The sequence below is a fragment of the Trachinotus anak genome, unplaced genomic scaffold, assembly GCF_046630095.1.
Source record: "Trachinotus anak isolate AG129_WGS33_773 ecotype Australia unplaced genomic scaffold, CSIRO_AGI_Tana_v1 ptg000009l, whole genome shotgun sequence".
NCBI classification, from domain to species: Eukaryota; Metazoa; Chordata; class Actinopteri; order Carangiformes; family Carangidae; genus Trachinotus; species Trachinotus anak.
The window spans coordinates 6,114,235-6,132,561 of NW_027273860.1; the positions used below are offsets into that span (position 1 = coordinate 6,114,235).

The 18,327-nt window shown below is 39.1% G+C and overlaps 1 protein-coding gene across 4 annotated transcripts in view; it reads right to left on the minus strand.

Moving 5' to 3' along the window:
- Positions 1 to 5,743: 5,743 nt before the first annotated feature.
- The window catches only part of cdh19 (cadherin 19, type 2), a 108,879-nt gene continuing 96,295 nt past the window's right edge, over positions 5,744 to 18,327 (minus strand). For all 4 annotated transcript variants that reach the window (XM_071484795.1, XM_071484793.1, XM_071484792.1 and 1 more), the window contains 8 exons: positions 17,459 to 17,626; positions 16,074 to 16,264; positions 15,301 to 15,554; positions 13,836 to 13,972; positions 12,486 to 12,607; positions 12,063 to 12,180; positions 10,225 to 10,476; positions 5,744 to 8,417 (listed from right to left, as the gene is read on the minus strand). In XM_071484795.1, coding sequence (XP_071340896.1) covers positions 7,897 to 8,417; positions 10,225 to 10,476; positions 12,063 to 12,180; positions 12,486 to 12,607; positions 13,836 to 13,972; positions 15,301 to 15,554; positions 16,074 to 16,264; positions 17,459 to 17,626 — 1,763 coding nt within the window. In that variant the 3' untranslated portion in view covers positions 5,744 to 7,896. The remainder of the gene's footprint in view (positions 8,418 to 10,224; positions 10,477 to 12,062; positions 12,181 to 12,485; positions 12,608 to 13,835; positions 13,973 to 15,300; positions 15,555 to 16,073; positions 16,265 to 17,458; positions 17,627 to 18,327) is intronic.

Below are 18,327 nucleotides of genomic sequence, written 5' to 3' on the forward strand. Positions count from 1 at the left end.
GATGTAAGCAGCTAAATTCGGAATATAGCTAATTGTACAGTGTGTATTTTTGATTCAATGAAAAAGTGTGATGGTGTGTGTGAAAAGAGAAAATGTGTCTTGTGATGAGTTCAACAAAGGAAAACAGTTGTCTTAGTTTAAAGTCAGTTGTTTTATTTAATTTATTTTGTGTTAATTTGACAAATTCAATGATATTGCTAAGAATGTGTTCACAGGCCTTGCTCTTTATGAGATAACTGCTGCACTGATCTGAAAAAGTTAAATGTAAAACCATAACGCTAACATGTGTTTTAATTAATCCTTTATATGGCTTTATAAAGCTTTATATGACGCAAACTGATGTAAACCCATAGTTCAGCCATACATCCAGCCTGTGGGAAACACAGTCAAAACTTTTTTTTGACCCACGACTTGTTACTTCTTTTTTATGTCTGTTGAGCTGCTTGAGTCCATTAGATGTAATGCCACATTTTCAGAGTGGTGGAGAAAGTCTTCATCCTTATACACTGACGCAGGGATTATGGATTGACCTTCTTCTACCCAGAAATACTGGTAAAGAAACTCAAAAGTTATATGTCTACTGCATGCTACCTCGTCTTAGACAAATGCTAAAATGCTTTAGTTTTAAATCTTAAAGCTGCACAAAGTCATGTTTTTATAATAACAATGGATTCAATTTCTACAAGAGAAGTTGAAGGTGTTGCTTCAAAAGTGTGAGAAACCCACAGAAAGTGACAGAAAATTATCACCAGGGTCTGCACTTCCCCTCAGCTTCACGTGAAGCACCTTTAACCTCATTGTTTTGGTTTTCCAGCCCACAACTTTACTGTTTTGGTTCACTTTGACAAAGGATTGATAAAGGGTTCAAAAATGTGCTTCCCAACATATAAAAGGCAAATAGGAAATTGTCCTCGGTGATATTTTCTCTAGTTTTCATATTTTACAGTACTTTCTATTTTATTTTTGTAAGGTACCCCTCCTCTCATTTCAGATCCCCACTTCCTGATCTTGTGTGTTTCCTGCTACTAAGATTGTTTGCCCCTCCTTGATTGGTCTCACCTGAGTCTCACTGTCTCCCCTTTCCTATTGTATTTAGTCTCTGTGCTCCTCTTCCTCTGTGCCAGTTTGTCTTCATCTCTTATGTCAAGCTTTCCAGCCTTTTCTAATCAGTCAGTCTAGTCAGTGTTCCTGGTTTCTTGGTTTTTGCTTGCTTGCTTTCTGCACCTCTGCCTAGCACTGTTTTGGATTTTTTTTTCATTTTTATTGCCTGATCTGCTGCCTGTCTGTGTACCAAACCGTTTTGTTAGTAAAAGCCTTGATTTTTTGAAACCCGAACTGCATATTTGAGTTGTGCATTTGAATCTGTTTTCCTGTGGTTTACCGGTTTTGATAGAAATTACAGAAGCGCAGCAAGTGGCAAGCACACTTTACCAGTAATAATGACTTTAGAGTCTTTTGTCGAAGGGTGACCTCTCTACCATTCAAAACACGTCTCAATTGCCTCTTGTGTAGCTCGCTGTTAAGTTCTCATGAGCCCGTGTGAATTTCAACCTGATTTGTCAAAGGAAATGGCAGGGCACGTTTTCATGTTCATTTTATGTTGGACTCAAAATGATGATTGGTGATTAGCAACAGGCTCACTAACTCTACAATCACATGCCAGTCGGCTCTGCTTTCCTCTAATTTGAGGAAGAAGTCAGAAATGTGTCTCATGCTTAGAGATATCTGCTTCCTCAATTTACATCATCATAAAGCTGGAAAAGCCTTAAATTAAGTATATGTTGCATTGGTATGTTCAATGAGAGCCAGTAATGGTAAATCACCATTTTTTATACCTATGTACGCTCAGATTTTCTTGGCTTCCTGTGTCACATTTAATTTTAATTTTAAGTGGTTATCTTCGTGATAAATACTTAGAACACATCGACCTCTAGAAGGGAAACTGGGAAATTAGTTCATATATCAATTGTTCAATAAGCCATATCCCACTTGGTTAACCGTGTCTCTCACAGGAAGTATTCATTTTACCATGAGTGGCAGATTTTCCAACAAAAAATGATTTAAAAAAAAAAAAAGTTTTTTAAAGACAAAAGTAGACAAAAGCTTTTCACTTCTACCTGGCAACTGTTGATTGCCAGGTAACTAAAACGACGACTGCCCTTGCAGAGAGCTAGCTAGCTAATTAAGCTAACATCACCTGCATCAATTAGTTGAGAATGCACAAACCAATGTATGTTTGATGCTGTTCTTGGCCTTGAGAGTGACTAGTTAGCCAAACATGCTAACGATTTCAGCTTACATTAAACATCGTAAACCCATTGTTAATCCCTTCCTTACAGTTTAGCTGGTGTGTTTTTGTTCTTGGAAGTGGTGGAAAAACAAGACACCACCCTCCTTACGTGTTGAGTATCATTGCTGCAGCCCCCACCACTTGGCATGTGGAGAAATCCAAATATAGACTGGCTGTGTCCAGTGATGATGTCCCCTTCAACACTTGCCGTATGAGGGGGACAATTTAGCAAATGGTCAAATTGCAAATGTAAAACCAAAAACAGAATTTAGCTTAAGCCACTAAAAGTCTTCGAAAACTAATCCAGAAGTCTTATGGCGTTATATCAAATTGTCAACTGTCTTGTTAACGGGCACATATTACACCCCAAACAGCCACCAATTAGCCCCTGATGAGCAACAAAACAAGTTTCCAAAGTTTTTGCACTGTGATATTACTTATTAATTTCATTTCAAAGTGTGACAATCCCCAAGCCTCGTAGCAATGAGAGGAAGCTCATTAATGGACCAGAATAGTGAAGGCTCACATGAGAAACTTGCAGGAAATGTATTCTGTAAATCCTAAAATATTAAAATTTTGCATAATCTTTTAACACATTTGCTGTCAGATTTGACTCCAGCACACATGCTGGGTTGATAACAACCCGATGATGTGTAAGGGCTCACACATGGAAGCAATTTCTACCAGTGTCAGTTTGCTTAAATATTTTAGTGTAGTGAGTGTGCTTTAGTATTGATTATTGTGATTTTTAAGCTCACTGTCCACATCCTATTATGATGTGTCTGTCCTGTCCCTGCTCAGTCGATTGCAACTAGTTAATCAATGAAGAGTTTTAATTTATAAGTATATATTCACTGATCCACACTCCTACTCAACCAGACAATCATTTAATCTTTATCTTCCCAAACATCTTATAATACCAGAGATCAGATAAAAATATATGAGGTTCTTACATGGAGATTTTTGTCTTGCATGGCTGAAATTAAATGTGACTTTGATAACATATTTAAGAAAGATTTAACTTATGTTTTTTTGATGATGTTTCCTTTACTATCATCCATAACCTATATATATCTTTGACATTTTCAGTGTCTATTAAATAACCCTGAATTCTCAAATATATTGTTTTCATCGTGTGCATACAAGACTTGTATAGTGTGTGTAATTAAGTTATTTTAACAGTGCTTATTATTTTAAGGTATTCAGTAATAAATTATAATATACATTCTTAATAACTTGTGCACACAAAATATAGATTTTCTAGCATAAGACAACATGCACACAAGATTAAAAAAAATACTCCTTTTGAGACTTCAGAAGCTCTGATAAATAATAAGTAACACTTAATTTAAGTTTCTTCAAGATCAGACAGGCAATTCAGAGCAGCCCTGGCACACAAACTAATTAAAACACACAAATATTATCAAAATGTAAATCCCTCGGTGACTGTCTCTAACTTCAGTCTGTTTTGCAGTTCATTCAAGTTCAGATTTGTTATGAGAGACCTTGGAGCTAACCTGTCCTGTGATCTGGTGTCAGATCCAGTGTCAGTGCAGTGCAGAAGTACTCAGATCTTTTACTTAAATAAAAGTACCAATTGCACGGAGGAGAACTATTTTGTTACAAGTGAAAATTAAGCATTTATGCAAAAGCAATAGTGTTTCTTAAGACTGATTACTCATTTTTGTTTTCCAAGTTCTTTCAAGAGCTGGTTCACCACCTTTCACACTTTATTTAAATGTTTTTCCAGCTGTGTGAGCAGCTCCTTTGTGCATTGTATTGTTAGAGAATAGAACAACAAACTCAGAAATCGACTACTTAGTATGCATGCTGTCTGGTTTGAGTATATTTCATTTTATTACAACTTATATACTAAGAACCTGCTTCAGTATGCATTATCAGTGTGTGTAGTATACCACATGTGATGTCCACAGATTGGAAATGTGGCATTCATTCAACAATCCACGGGTCAGTTTCGCTGGATGACAGCTCTTAGACACATACACTACCATCCAAATCCTAATCTTCATACTCTCTAATCACAGTATGTTCACATTACCAGATTGCACATGAATGATTTGATCTCTCCTCAGTCTGACCTTAAGGCAAAACATGTTGCTAATGACTTTTTATTTTTTTTAAATGGCTCTTAAAATCCTTTCAGGCATCTTTTCAATCAACCTGCTGTCAGCCAAATGAGAGCCTCCTCTCAAAGAGCCTCTAGTGAGCATTGTGGCACTCCACAATGAGTTTGGCACCGGGTTTGAAAAGAAGAGCTGAATCTGTAACCTGTACAGGAGAGCAGAGGACAGAGAGAGTTGACAGAGTCAAATCCTTCACATTGCTGTAATGGGTATAATTACACAAAGAAAGGGGCTGTTAGGTTAAATTACCCGTGATATTCACCATGGGTAATGACAGAAATTCAGAAGGTTAAATGACACCAGGAGCTGAATGACATTTGTCATTAAGGTACTATTGAAAAGGGAATTATAACAGAGGCTTTATGGGCAAATCCAATACCCTACATGTTGGACTGTGGAGACTGGTTTGAAAGGACTTTAAAAAGGCCATATTTTGTGAACACCTGTGTCTTAAGAAACCATTGTTAGGCAATAATTTAGTCTAAAAAGTACTGGCCAGATAGATTGTTTCCAACAGTGCAAGCTATTTGAAGCTCACTTTGAGTTGCAGTGATGTCTGGAAATTGTCCCACTGAGTGGCCCACCCACTCTAACAAGTAACCACGGCAGGAAAGGAAAGGCTGACTAGATTCAAGCAATTAGTTGTTTCCCTCATACTGTCTCTTACCTTGAGGCATTCTGACTACTTTCCAAATAGCTTTGTGTGTGAAATACTTCTTTTTTTTTCAGTGAGAACTATATTCTCTCCGGTCCAAACATTGACCTTCATAGACAGTAAACAGCCCAATTAGCGGATGAGAAGGTGAGGGGGGCTGGACCTGATCACCATGCAATTACCTCAAGTCACCCTGTGAGCAGCCGCCCACACAACTAACTGTGAGCATATAGCATTTGCCAAGATTACTGTAAATGACCGTGGAGAAAGAAGAAAGCCAGATGCCATACAGTATATTATGAGCTTTTTTTGCCTAAGCACTCCAGCTGCTGTGTTTCTCCAGACTTTCACTTCCTTTATACTTTTCAAATGAAGCCTCGGTTAACTTCTTCTCCTCTCGCCATCTTACTTTGCTGAAGTTTTGCTGCTAGTCACCCGTGTGCTCTCTCTCTCTCTGAATGGCTAACACGAGTAGTGTGCTGGGCTCTCTGGTGACTCAACAGCCAGCAGCGAGTCATATCATACAGCATAATACATGTTTAACACTTGATATTTAATAGATACACTCCTGTATATGAACTTTCATTACTGTGAGAATAAGGCTAACCAGGAAACAAAATCTCCATTTAAAAAAAATAGGGTGCCATACTCATATTAAGGGAAGTATACATTAATTTATGTAATTTTATAATGTAAAATACAAATACACATACAGGAGCCTACAAACTGTTATGGAACAACAGCATGATAAGAACTGAATCATATTACAAACAATATCAGGAAATAAAACATCACAGGTTGGTAATACTGTCGGGTTTTAAACAGTGAGGATAGTTTTGTCACACTGTAATAACTCCAATCATTAAATCACAATATTCACATGAACTTTGCACACTCTTATGACAATTATGCCAGTGCATTCCATAAATGATTCTTTTGATGGTGTCATTTAACATTTTGGTTTGTTCACTTAATTGTTTTCCTACTTCTGTTAGTAATTTTCAAGCATCTGCCTAAATGGTTTTAACTGCGACCTCAACAACAGTGTGTATAGACTCACCTGTTCACACACTAGTGACTAACTGTGTGTGGGTGAAACAAGCAAACAGCATAAACATAGGAGCTCACTGTAAATACAAGAAAGCAAGAGTTCATCCAGTCAAGAGGAAGTGAAATCTTGTATACACTAACCTGTCTTGTGGCTCTGTTAACGGTACCTGAAGTACCTAAACAGGTTATTTGTCAATGCTTTCAAGGAGCTATTTGTAAGTTTTGCTATTGCTATATGGTGAATGTTAGCATTAACAGCTGTTCGCTTTCCAGTCCAGAGGAAACATGTTCAGCATCAAAGTTCATCACTTTACTCGCCAAGAGCTGTCTACAGTGGTCGAAACCAACGCCAATGTTAACTCTTGTTTCTATCACTTCTTTTTATTCTTAAGTTATCATGCTAACCAGCTAGCCTCGGCCCGTTCCAGCCAGTCTCCTCACTTTCTGATAGCGACTCACTGATGCCTAAAATCTGCTCTGAAGACACAGCGCTGCTCAGAGGCCGTATTATAGCCTCTTGTATGGAGAGAAAACTTAGAAATACTGACTGTGTGCTATCTGCCCTGTACAAAGCCACCTGCTGGTGAATACTGAAGTACAGCTACATGCTGAGTCAAATACTTTTCTTAGTTGTCGGTGGAGGACAAAACAGAGCTAGAAAGAGAGTGATGATTGGACCCCGATCATCAGTCATTACGACTTCAAATGAACGCTAATGTTGCTCCTCTGATATGCCTCATTAGGCAACTGTTTTCCCATAATAACCTCACAAGCAGATATGTTATTACCTCTGCCAAGGAGGTTATGTTTTCACCTGTGTTTGTTGGTTTGTTGATTTTCTTTTTTTTTTTCTCTTTTTTTTTATCACTGTCCTTAACATTAACATCCTTAACATTGCAAGGACATTTTTCAACACTTTATCAGGAAATAATGTATGGATCTTAATGTAAAAAAATCAAATCACACATTTTGGTGTTGGAATCTAAGACTTTGTTGGTTTTTGTTGAATTTGGTGCAGATCTAGATCCATACAATAATCTGGATCTCACAGACACGTGTAGGATTGTTTGGTCTTGGCGGAGGTATGTGTTCTGCTGAGTGCCACTCTAGTTGCTTTAGGAGAAAGGATGCAAGCTGCAGTCTCCAGAGTTCAGGGCATAAGTTTTGTACTCCCAACCTTGCACGTTGACCTCTTTTTTAGCAGTCTAACTACATAATGCTACTTCCACCTATGCTATACTTGAAGACAGTCATTATTTGCACAACCATAAAATGGTCACTTGTCAAGAAAGCATAAACACTGGTCATTTTTAGAATTTGAATATATGACCAATGGTTCCTTTATGCTCGTGAGGGCAGGGTTGTGCATGTAGAAACTGTATGATTGTTGCAGAAGGGTGGGTCTGGGGAGGTACCCTCACTCTTTGATTTTAAGGCATGAAGTCTAACATACTAAAACCCTATTGTAAAAATGGGTCCAGGTATAAAAGCATGTTAACAGTAGCTGTCCTTATGTAGGGTTTGATTTAATCTTTAAAGGAATAGTTCGACATTTTGGGAAATACACTTCCTCAGTGCACACTTTCTCAAACCTTTAAAGACAGAGCTCAGCTATGTTAACCGACTGCTGGCTTTAGCTTCATATTTACCACACAGACATAAGAGCTGTTTTGATCTTGTTGTATAGCTCTTGGCAACAATGCAGATAAACAAAATCAATCACAAAATCTCAAACTATTCCTGCTGCTATGCAAAGATCAGAAGACGGTGTCCTCCTCACCTCCCCCATGCCAAGGGGTAAGTCTCACTAAGGGTCTGGGATTACAAACAGGTTGCTCAAGTACAATCTCAGAAGTAGAAGACTCCAATGAGCTCAGGGACCCTGTGGGAGACCCTGACCCTTCATATGCATAGGTCCTGAGGCAGTCAAATGGGGGAACGCAAGGATCCTGATCAGCCTCTGCCAACCTGTCCAGAATAAACTGCCTGAAGACCTCGTCCTCCGGCCCAATGAGGTGCGACTCTCGGAGGGACATCCGTATGCTGGCCCTGACGTCCTCCCTCCGCAGCCTCCTCTCCCTCCTCCTGCGGGGGTGGTGGCGCAGTGGAACGACGGGTTGGCAGAAGTCCAGGTCCGCTCCTCCACCCCCTGGTTCTCCATAATACAGCACCTTCTGAGACACCGCCTCAGGCAGCTCCAGCTCCTTCACCTCCACCTCCTGCCCCTCCTGCTGTTTCCGCCTGTGTCTTCTCACCATCAGCATTAGAACTGACATCACTGCAGACACAACGCAGTGGGAGATCATTATAGTTAAACACCAGGGCATGAGCTTAGTGAGAAAAAAGCATCTGGGGTGCCTGATGGAGCATGCACGTAGAATGTACAATGCACTGAAAATAATAGCGGCCAGATTTGTTTTTCTGTAAGTTGTTGTGGATGCAAAATTCAAAATGAAGGCAAATTAGGCTATAAATTATCTTTTTTAATCTCAGCTCGCACATAAAAGAGGAATTCTTTTATTTGCTCCATGTGGCACAGAATGCTAAAAGAGTGTTTATTGTTTCAGTCGTGTTTTCACCAGGTATTGTTCTCATCTGAAAGAATGTTAGCTTAGCAGGTCTTGTCATTAATCTTTCATGTGATGGGCACAGGGAGGACACAAAGCAGCCGAGGTCATAATAAAGCTCTTCACTATGCAAACCCATCAGTGTCCCAGGATGGCATTGCTACTGATGTATTGCAACCAATACGCTCATTACCTGACATCATTGCACTGCAAGCTTTCAGCATTTTAAAAGAGTGTGTTAAAGGCACGCTGGTGAGTTTTAAAAAGGGGGATTCAAATCAAAGCGCAACTTTGTTAATGAAAAATCCTGCTGTTTAGCACATATTTATATACTTGCCAAAATGAGGAGAGGTGGAACGGCTCTAGCTCAACAGATTTGCTGAAAAAGAATGATTTTTTTTTTTCAACAGAATATCAGTCAGACTGTCATTTCATACGCTCTGGATTTATACACATTTTCTGAAGGATTATAATGGGGTTTTTGGGGGGGTTTGATCCATTGGTCACTTAATCATTTTTCGAAAAGCTGACATTGTTTTTGTCCTCTAAAAATCTCAGACTACATTATGAAACCCTTTGTGAATCCAAAGTGTGAAAACAACCATCTCTCTAGTTCACTTGACTCTTTTAGTGTGAACAAAACAAAGATGTCTGTCTTGTCTCACTGAGGTTTGAGGAAACTCTTGCCTAATTGGCAGAGCAAGATCTTCTGTCTTTTTTATTGGCTATTTAAAAGTCTGAAGATGCCCAGGTCTATACACAGCACCTCTGCATGATTTTCTGTAAATACTTTTTACTTCCTCTCTCCAGTGTAATTTTATTGGCTTTACAGTGTGTCCACAGCTCGCTGTATCTCTGCCTTTTGCACTTGGCTTGCTACCAACCTCAGAGGTCTTAAGGGTCTAGAGCATGCAGGTCTGGCTACACAAAACTTCTGAAAGAGAGATCTTCTGCTACTGCTGTGAACATATCTGTATTTTAACAAAAATCTCAGGTTTATATATGGAGTGCCAAAAGTGAAAAAAATGCAGTTAAAGGTTATCAGATCCAATTAAAAAATACCACTCCTACACTAAGGCATTTTAGCCAAAATGAGCCAAAGAGTAACAGATAAAAGTGAAAGATAAAAAGTTTTGAAAGAAGACTTCATAAACAAGTTTTGATTTAATTCATACAATGATGGGTGTTAAATGAAAAAAAAAAAACTATTTTTTTTTTTTTTTTATTAATTGATGGGAGGTTAAAGAAAGGACACAAAACATATTATCATTCCATTTTTTATTATCTGACAATGTTGTTAATTGATGTATATATTTGACTTGTCTGATAACTTCTTGATACATTTTGTCAGTTTTGTGGCTCCATATTCAGAACGGCTTTAGCTGCCTTCTCATTTTCTAAGACGTCAGACAAACTCCAATAAAAAAAAGCCTGTGTACTCCTTCATATAAATTATTATCATATCATAATCTGATAGCAAAGATGGATGTAAATACAAGATTTGCCATGTTTGCTTACCTATGAGTGTGACCAGGCAGACCAGAATCCCCAACAATGTCTGCAGGCTGACCCCCATGGACAGAGCAAGGGCTTCCACCCCTCCTGTGGGACAATGGCCAGCAGGCTGACAGCTGCATACGCTGATGGTCAAAGTGCTGGTGCTGGAGAGGGCTGGAGAGCCGCTATCTGCCACCACCACCGGCAGAAGATACTGGGTTCGATCCTTGCGGGTGAAAGTACTCCTGCGTGCCACGATGCCGGCTGTATTGTCTAAAAGTGATGTCAAGAGGGAGACGTGCACTATTCACTGTTCTTAAAAAAAAAAACACGAGTACTGCTTCCAGTGTGAGTGCTGAATAACAAATGAAGTGATACACATAATGGGATTTAAAATACAATCCAAGCTCTCTGAAAGGCCAGAGCACCTTGTCAAATCTAATTTTCAGTATGTACAAAAGTACATTTGGAGAATCTGCTTCAGTTTTGGGTGCACCTGTAAGACTTCATCAAGGCACTGAACAAAAACTTTTTCGAAGTCAAATGTGCCTTGTGGCATATGGAAATGTATTTTATTAAAAGTGTTCCTTCTTGATTTATTATTCATTTCCTAGTTGCTGACTGGACTGCTGTGCCTGCCTGGCTAACCACCCATACACTGCACCTGCATACATTTCATTCTAACTCACTCAATACATTCAAACATCCTTCTGCTGCACACTTAAACAACACTGTTCAACTTGTACTGCCCATTTTCATTATAAACTTTGAAAAAGGGTTCACTGCCCATTGACTACAAGACAAACACTCTTTCAGTTTACTTACTTGAGAGGCTGTCAGACACAAAAACTACAACCTGCTGAAGGATTTCATCCCAAAAGGCCCCCAAACATTTATGGGTACACGGTATTGGTTTAAATTCAAACTCTTGTAATCATAAACAATCCCTTCATTCTGCTTTTTTCACACTATTATACCACTGCTCGTACCCCACAGCTCACCATCATTATTTCAGCCACCAAACAGAACCTGAAGTATGGCTTCATCTAATTTCGTGTAATTTGGTGTATTCATTTTTTCCCCACAGCTTAAAGTCCATAATAGAAAATGTCAGTAATTTGAAAGATGAAAAGGGTTTGAAATGAAAGCGTTTTGTAGTATATAAGTATATAATAATACAAAAAGGACTGTGAGTCTGTGACTGACTGTTGTATCCATTCTGCAGTCAAATCAGCATATTTGCTGTCTTAGCTTCCTAACAGTTAACAGTCTTCTATTTTGAGGTGCATTGACGCTTTAAATGAACAGTTTGGCATTTTGTGAAATAAACGTTCACTTTCTTGCCAAGAGAGGAACAGTGCTACTCTATCTGCACATTAAATGTGAAGCTAGCAGCCAGCAGTCTGTTAGCTTAGCTTAGCATAAAGACTGGAAATAGGGGGAAACAGCTAGCCTGGATCTGTCCAAAGGTGACAAAAATTGCTTAGCAGCGGTTCAAGCTTGGTAAATAACACGTATCTTGGTTGTGTTGAGTTCTCAGCTAACCGCCTGCTGGCTGCTGTGTCTTGTTGTCCAATTAATTTTAAAGTTGGCAGGGAAGATGACGAGATTCCAATGTGTCATTTACTAGCAGTCTGGGTCAGGTGGCACTGAAATTTTGTTGAGTGCCTGGATTACATTATATTTCGTCTGCCTATTGAGAATGCTGGATGTAAAAGCACCCATTTCAGCTTTAACAGTGTGCATTACTAAGCTGCTATAACCTGCTATGTGATGCACAATTGTGTGGGATTGGGAAGAATAGAAAATATAAAGCTACAGAAGTATTATGTGTGTCTCATTATCTAAGTGACTGTAACCTTGATTATCTCTGATGGTGAAGTTTGGATTGATATGCTTCTCAGGGACCATAGAGAAGTAGAAGTGGTGTCCTTCCACAGGGTCGTCTGGATCAACAGCACTGAGTAGCTGAATAAGCTGAGACACAGAGAGACACATTACTGAAGAAATAAGAGCAACACATGCAGTCACACCACAGATTTGTAGAAAAGTCTACGTAATCAAACACAACCCTTTCCATGAGTGTGACACTCAGAATCTCATTCAGCAGCCAACAATGTTAAGAACATAATTTTCAATCCCTTAAGGTTTAAAAGGATGTACAGAGTAATATTTTGATGAAATATGATATGAAAACTTTTATCATCCACATTCATGGAAATTCTCATTGCCACACTGCTACATAGTAAATCATAAGCATCAGTGCATCATAATATACATACTTCTCCCGCCTGTGTCCCCTCACAGATATATGGCTGGTAATCTCTTGCAAGCCTTGGCACATTGTCGTTTATGTCCAACACTTTGATGAACACCACCACAGAGGAGGATAAATGGTTCTGCGCTGCAGTAGTGAAGATAGACATTTGCTGGAGTCCACTGGGTGCATGTATCATAAATGCTTTGTAAAAGCTCTGTCAAAATAAGGCTTAAACTGATAAATGTTTCTTCTTCTTGAATCACAACTGTTGCAAACAACACAAAAAGGATATGAATTTTTCACTGCTTTCGACAAAACAAGGCGATAGACTGAACAGTAAAACACAGTCCTTCTATGGAAATTTAAGGATTTGCATCACTATAAGCCAGTGGAACAACCTTTTCTTGTTAGACATACCCCCACGGCTCTGTCACATGGACTCAAGTATCCCTCTGTCAACGCCATCCTTTCTGTTGAATTGATGCAGTGCATGGTATTCGGCATTTTTAATTAATTCAAATTTAATGGCCCCTATGGCCGACAGTAAAAGTAAACAATTGGAAATGTTAGAAGCTAGACATGTGAAACATTTATCCACTACTTTGAACTATTTCAACTGTTTATCCATTAATTCTAGCTAACTATTTCAATTTTTTATCCATTAGTTTTTGCTAACTATATTAACTGTTTATTCATTAATTCTAGCTAACTATTTCAACTGTTTATCCATTACTTTTAGCTATTTCAACTGTTTATCCATTACTTTTACCTATCAACTGTTTAGCCATTATTTTTAGATAACTATTTCAACTTTTTATCAACCACTTTTAGCTCACAATTTCAAACTATTTCAGCAATTTATTCATTACTTTTCGCTAACTATTTAAAATATTTAATAATTGCTTTTAGCTGACTATTTCAACCATTTATCCAGTGCTTTTACTTCCTGGGTTAGTCACCATTATTCATGACTTTCAGCTAACAATTTAAACCATTTATCCATTACTTTTAACCAACTATTTGAACAGTTTATTATACTTATAGCATCAATTTTAACAATTTTGCCATCACTTCTAGCCTCCTCAGGCCTCTGTGCTTGCTCGCTAACCACCGTGTAATATTAGTTTTCAGATGTTATAGCTGAGTCAATATATGGATGTATTTTTTAAATTGAAACATACATTTTCAAAGTAAGTTGAACAAATTCATCATATTTTCAGGTACCCTGTTGAAAGCCATGGGGTCACTGCTCTGAACAAAGATTAGTCATCAACCTGCCCTGATTATATTCTGGACAGGTTTCTCGACTGAGTGAGAACAAATTTGACACATCAACAAAAGCTTATTGTACGAGACATTAAATTCTCCTTACTTCTTTCCTTGGCTTCAACAGTCACATTGTGCCAGTTTGCAGTCTCTCGGTCCAGAGCTCTAGCGACAGTTATAGTCCCATTGTTTGGGTCTATTTTGAAAGCTCTTGTGGTATCGCTCCTTTTGTCAATTGAATATCTGGGAAAAATAAATAAATCACAGGGACACACATTTAGCAGACAAGGTTGTTTTCTGGGCAAACAAAACATTGCGATGCCACAGGGAGATTAATTAGGCAAACTGCTCAATTTTTTAATCTGTTGACAGATATCCAACAAAGAGAGAAGACACACAAGCTAGTCTGACAGTGGCAACAACACTGTCAAAACAAAGCGCCTCACACAGATGGCATAGACGCAGTTTTATGAATTTTTTTTCAGTCATTCTAATTGAAAATTATTTTTAATCTGGGTACAGACTACTGTGTTTTGTCATAAGTGCGGAAATATAATTCTAAAACAGTGATACAGGGAATCTTGTAAACACAAAGAAACATTTCTAGACAATGTTACAGGTGGTGCAGCTGCTGTGACAACCATAGACTGTATATAAAACAACATACATATCCCTGTTACATTTTTGGTGATTGTGGGTGACAAGTCAGGGCCAGCGATTTTTTTAAATTTAAAAGTAAATTTTAAAAAAAGACATGGATTTAGCATCCACGGCATAGTTCTTTATGAAAGAAATATGTGCTTGTTATGCACGTCTTTCAGACCACCATACCTTTAACACTTGTTTATGTAAGTGATTATAAATCCATGGTGAATTATAAAAACACTCTAAATAATGAATCATTTCTCTGAGCCACTTCGCTCATAACAACATGGAAAATAAGCCAATTTGACCAAAGCAAACTTAATCATATTTGCTAGAACTGTGGAAACCCCTAAAATGTCAGCCCAAATTTATTAATCAATGAGACACTGTCACCAAAGGGACAGTAATAGACGCTAGGCCGAGGATGATATGCAGCACCTGCCACTCTTAAGCTCTGTTGAGATGGACTACAGGCACCAGTAGTGCTGCTGTCTCCTCTGCAACGTGCCCCACTTGCAAATGACTCCAAATCTCAATTCCATATGCCACCTCGTAGGGTGCTTTATTACATTCCCACGTCCTAGCCACGTCGCTTTGTGATAATACCACGGCAATAGATAGAAAAGCCTGTGAGGTATAAAAAAAAAATTGTCATGATTTATTCAGCAGGGCTCATTTCCTACTAAAGTAATATGAGATAAATATGACCATGTACAGGGTATCCAGAGATCAAGGGTAAAAATGGATGCACCAAGCCAGTAACACTATTTGATATGGAATGATTTTTCACCCTGTGGAGGAAGCTGTCTAGGGCAAGCTGTCTAGGGATGTTCCTCCCCCACCCGCCTGGGTATCTGCCTCGTCATTATCACACTGGCAGTTGGGTGGCAGATGCCACTCTTCCTGGTTTGGATGGTTCACATTACCTGATGGGATTGTTGACTGTGTCAGTGTCTCTAGCACTAACACTGCCAACCACAATCCCCACAGCTGCATTTTCAGGAACTTTCCACTCGTAGACGGGTGAGAGGAAGACAGGCGGCTCGTCCACGTCTTCCACAACAATCTTGAGCGTTGTCCTGTCCCTGAACTCCTCCAAAGTCAGGAAACGGGTGTCCACGTGATCATTAACCGCCTCTGCAGCCATAACAAATCGTCTCTTTGTTTCATAGTCCAAAGGCTATGAGGGAAAGAAATCACTTTCATATTATAAGCAGAAAACACCTTGATTAACCATCATCATTAAGAAATCTTATAGAGTAACAGCTTTTCAAATATGCTTTGACTTGTGCTTAAGACAGATGATTTCTCCGTTGACAGCTTGACACAACTCAGATTGGATGTTGAAATAGTTTAGTCAATGTCAATAAGCTACCAGCTGTGAGCACGCACTTAAATAATGCTGCGTTTTTGATTAACATTATGATGCTAGTAATAAGAAAACAGCATGCAAACCATTACCACGTTCCCAAAATGACTCAGAGAGAGTCAATAACATTTTTTTTTTTTTTTTTTATTTCATTATCATGGCATCTAAATTGAAATTTCTTGTGGTATAAAGTGTAAACATAGTGTGTGTGGGGAAAAATGAAGTATGAGGCAATAGGTCCTGAAATAATGTTTATATTAATTGAATTGATATAAACAATATATACAAACTGAGCTGACATACAGAGATATGCTCTGTGTGTGTTTTTACCTTGGCCAGCAGAACCACTCCCTCCTGCGTCACTGGGTCTGTTTTGATGATAAAAGTGAAGCTTTCCTCCAGGTCATCATTCAGACTGTAGGTCATCCTGGCATTGATGCCAATGTCTCCATCTTCTGCCATAATCCTGCCTACTGTGGTGCCCACAGCTGCATTTTCAGGGATGGCGAAGGCGTACAGGTCTGAAGAAACGAGGATGTTTTTAAAAATCATCCATGTTGACACCATCAGCCAGAAGTCAGAAGTTGAACATTGGGATAGGATATCAAAAGGAATATAAAACATACATGATGCCACATTGGTAGTTTTCAAGCGCATAATGATAACTCAGATTTGGAGAAAAACAACAACAACAAAAAAAAAAAGTTTCATCACCAAAACACCTCCAGCAGAGCTTGACAGTAAGTTGTTAATAGCTAGAGAGTTTGCTTGTGTGTAAAGTGATAAGAAGGGAGAACATTGTAGTGGAGGGTCAATTTGTGCGAGTCACAGATAAGTTGTGGCAACTCCACATAATCCCAGCCTAACTCTAATAGGAAGATGAGAAAATGTGATTGTGTCTTTGAAGGACTCCATTTGGATGGCTGCCACAACTGGGAGGGACTCAACAGGCAACCAGCTGCTCTGGAAGGAAAAAAAAAAAAAAAGAAAACAACAACAAAAAAAAAAAGAAAACATCTTGCTGATAATAATTTTGCAATTATGTGACAAAACAGAGGGCACAGTTCAAAGTGAAGAGCAGCCATACAATATTCATAAGGCCCTTTCTGACTGAACACAGAATCCACTGGATACAGTAGTGCCTGCAATGAATGTGAATGTGACATTAATACTTAAAAGTATCATCCTCTGCTTCATTCCCACGGAATTGATTTCTTCCCAGGGCATTCATTTAGCAAGGTTTATCGCTGAGAGGGCTAGGTTTGTTTCCAAAGGTCATGACAAATGTCCTTTCATGTGTGAATGATTAAATTCATCCAGCGGGGCAACGCATATACACGTGCACACGCAGATGAACAGAACATCACCTATCTCCTTTCCCGTCTCTTTCACTCCCTCCATCTTTCTCTCTCTCTCTCGCATTCTTCGACTGTCTCCTTTTAATTTTGGCTGCTGGCTGAATAACAAGATGTGTACAGCCGAATAAAACGCTGGCAGCGCAAACCACCCACCCGGACCGGAGAAGTGTGATCAAATAAATACCTCTTAGGCATAATATTAAATATGTCCTCACAGTCTGCAACGCTTTGTACTCTTTCATTGATTCCCCGAGCATGTGTGTGTGTGTATGTATGTGTGTGTGTGTGTGTGTGTGTGTGTGTTTGTGTGTGTGCGGTCCTGTGTTTGCATCACTGTGAGTCATGTAAGTGACTCACGGTGCTGGAATGTGGGTCCATTGTCATTGACATCAGTCAAGCTGACGGTAACCGTGGTGGAGGAGGAGTAACCGCCGCTGAGGCCCAGCATATCCTTCACCTGCACCACCACCAGGTACTGCTCCCTGGCCTCCCGGTCCATGTTTGGCCAAGATGTTACAATAATCCCTGCAGGTGGAGGAGACAGACAGAGAGGAGGGAGACGAGAGGAGAGTCGGGTTCATTAAGACTCCATCAAGTGCATCTGTGGGTGGATTTCTGTTTCGTTTTGTTTTTTAAAAAACCAAATGTAAGTAAACAAACTTTGCCTCCAGTAGTCTTTGAGATCGCTGTGCATTATGTGTAATAAAACTGCACCACAATAAACTTGAAGTCTGCAAATTTAATCAATACAAAAAAAGAAATATCAAGAGGGCTTTCAGTTGACTTAATGCTTCCTCTGTCTGGCCAAATTGAGGGCTGTGGGCAACAGTAAATAGATGAGAAATTTGTTTCAAGAGAATTACATCGACCTGGAAAACTTATGTTATTTTTGCTTTGAAAAAGTCATAATTTCAACCACTGACTCATTTACAGTGGTCTTGTCTTTAGATGACATAAGCTTTTCAGCAGCCATTTGCTACCCACGTTACCCAGACAGCTAACTATCACGGCTGCATTGTGAGCATGTCTGACCTGTGCCTAACATACAGCATCTTGTAGAGCTGTGCATGCCACAGTGACCTGGGAGTAATGCTAACAATGCCATCAGTTTTTCTCAAGGAAAAGGTGGGTGTTTTTCTTTATCCTCACCAGGGAAAAGTCTGTCAATACCTTCATATCTGTCAGTCCCAAGCCCATTTATTCCTACTGGAACTAGCAAACAAGAC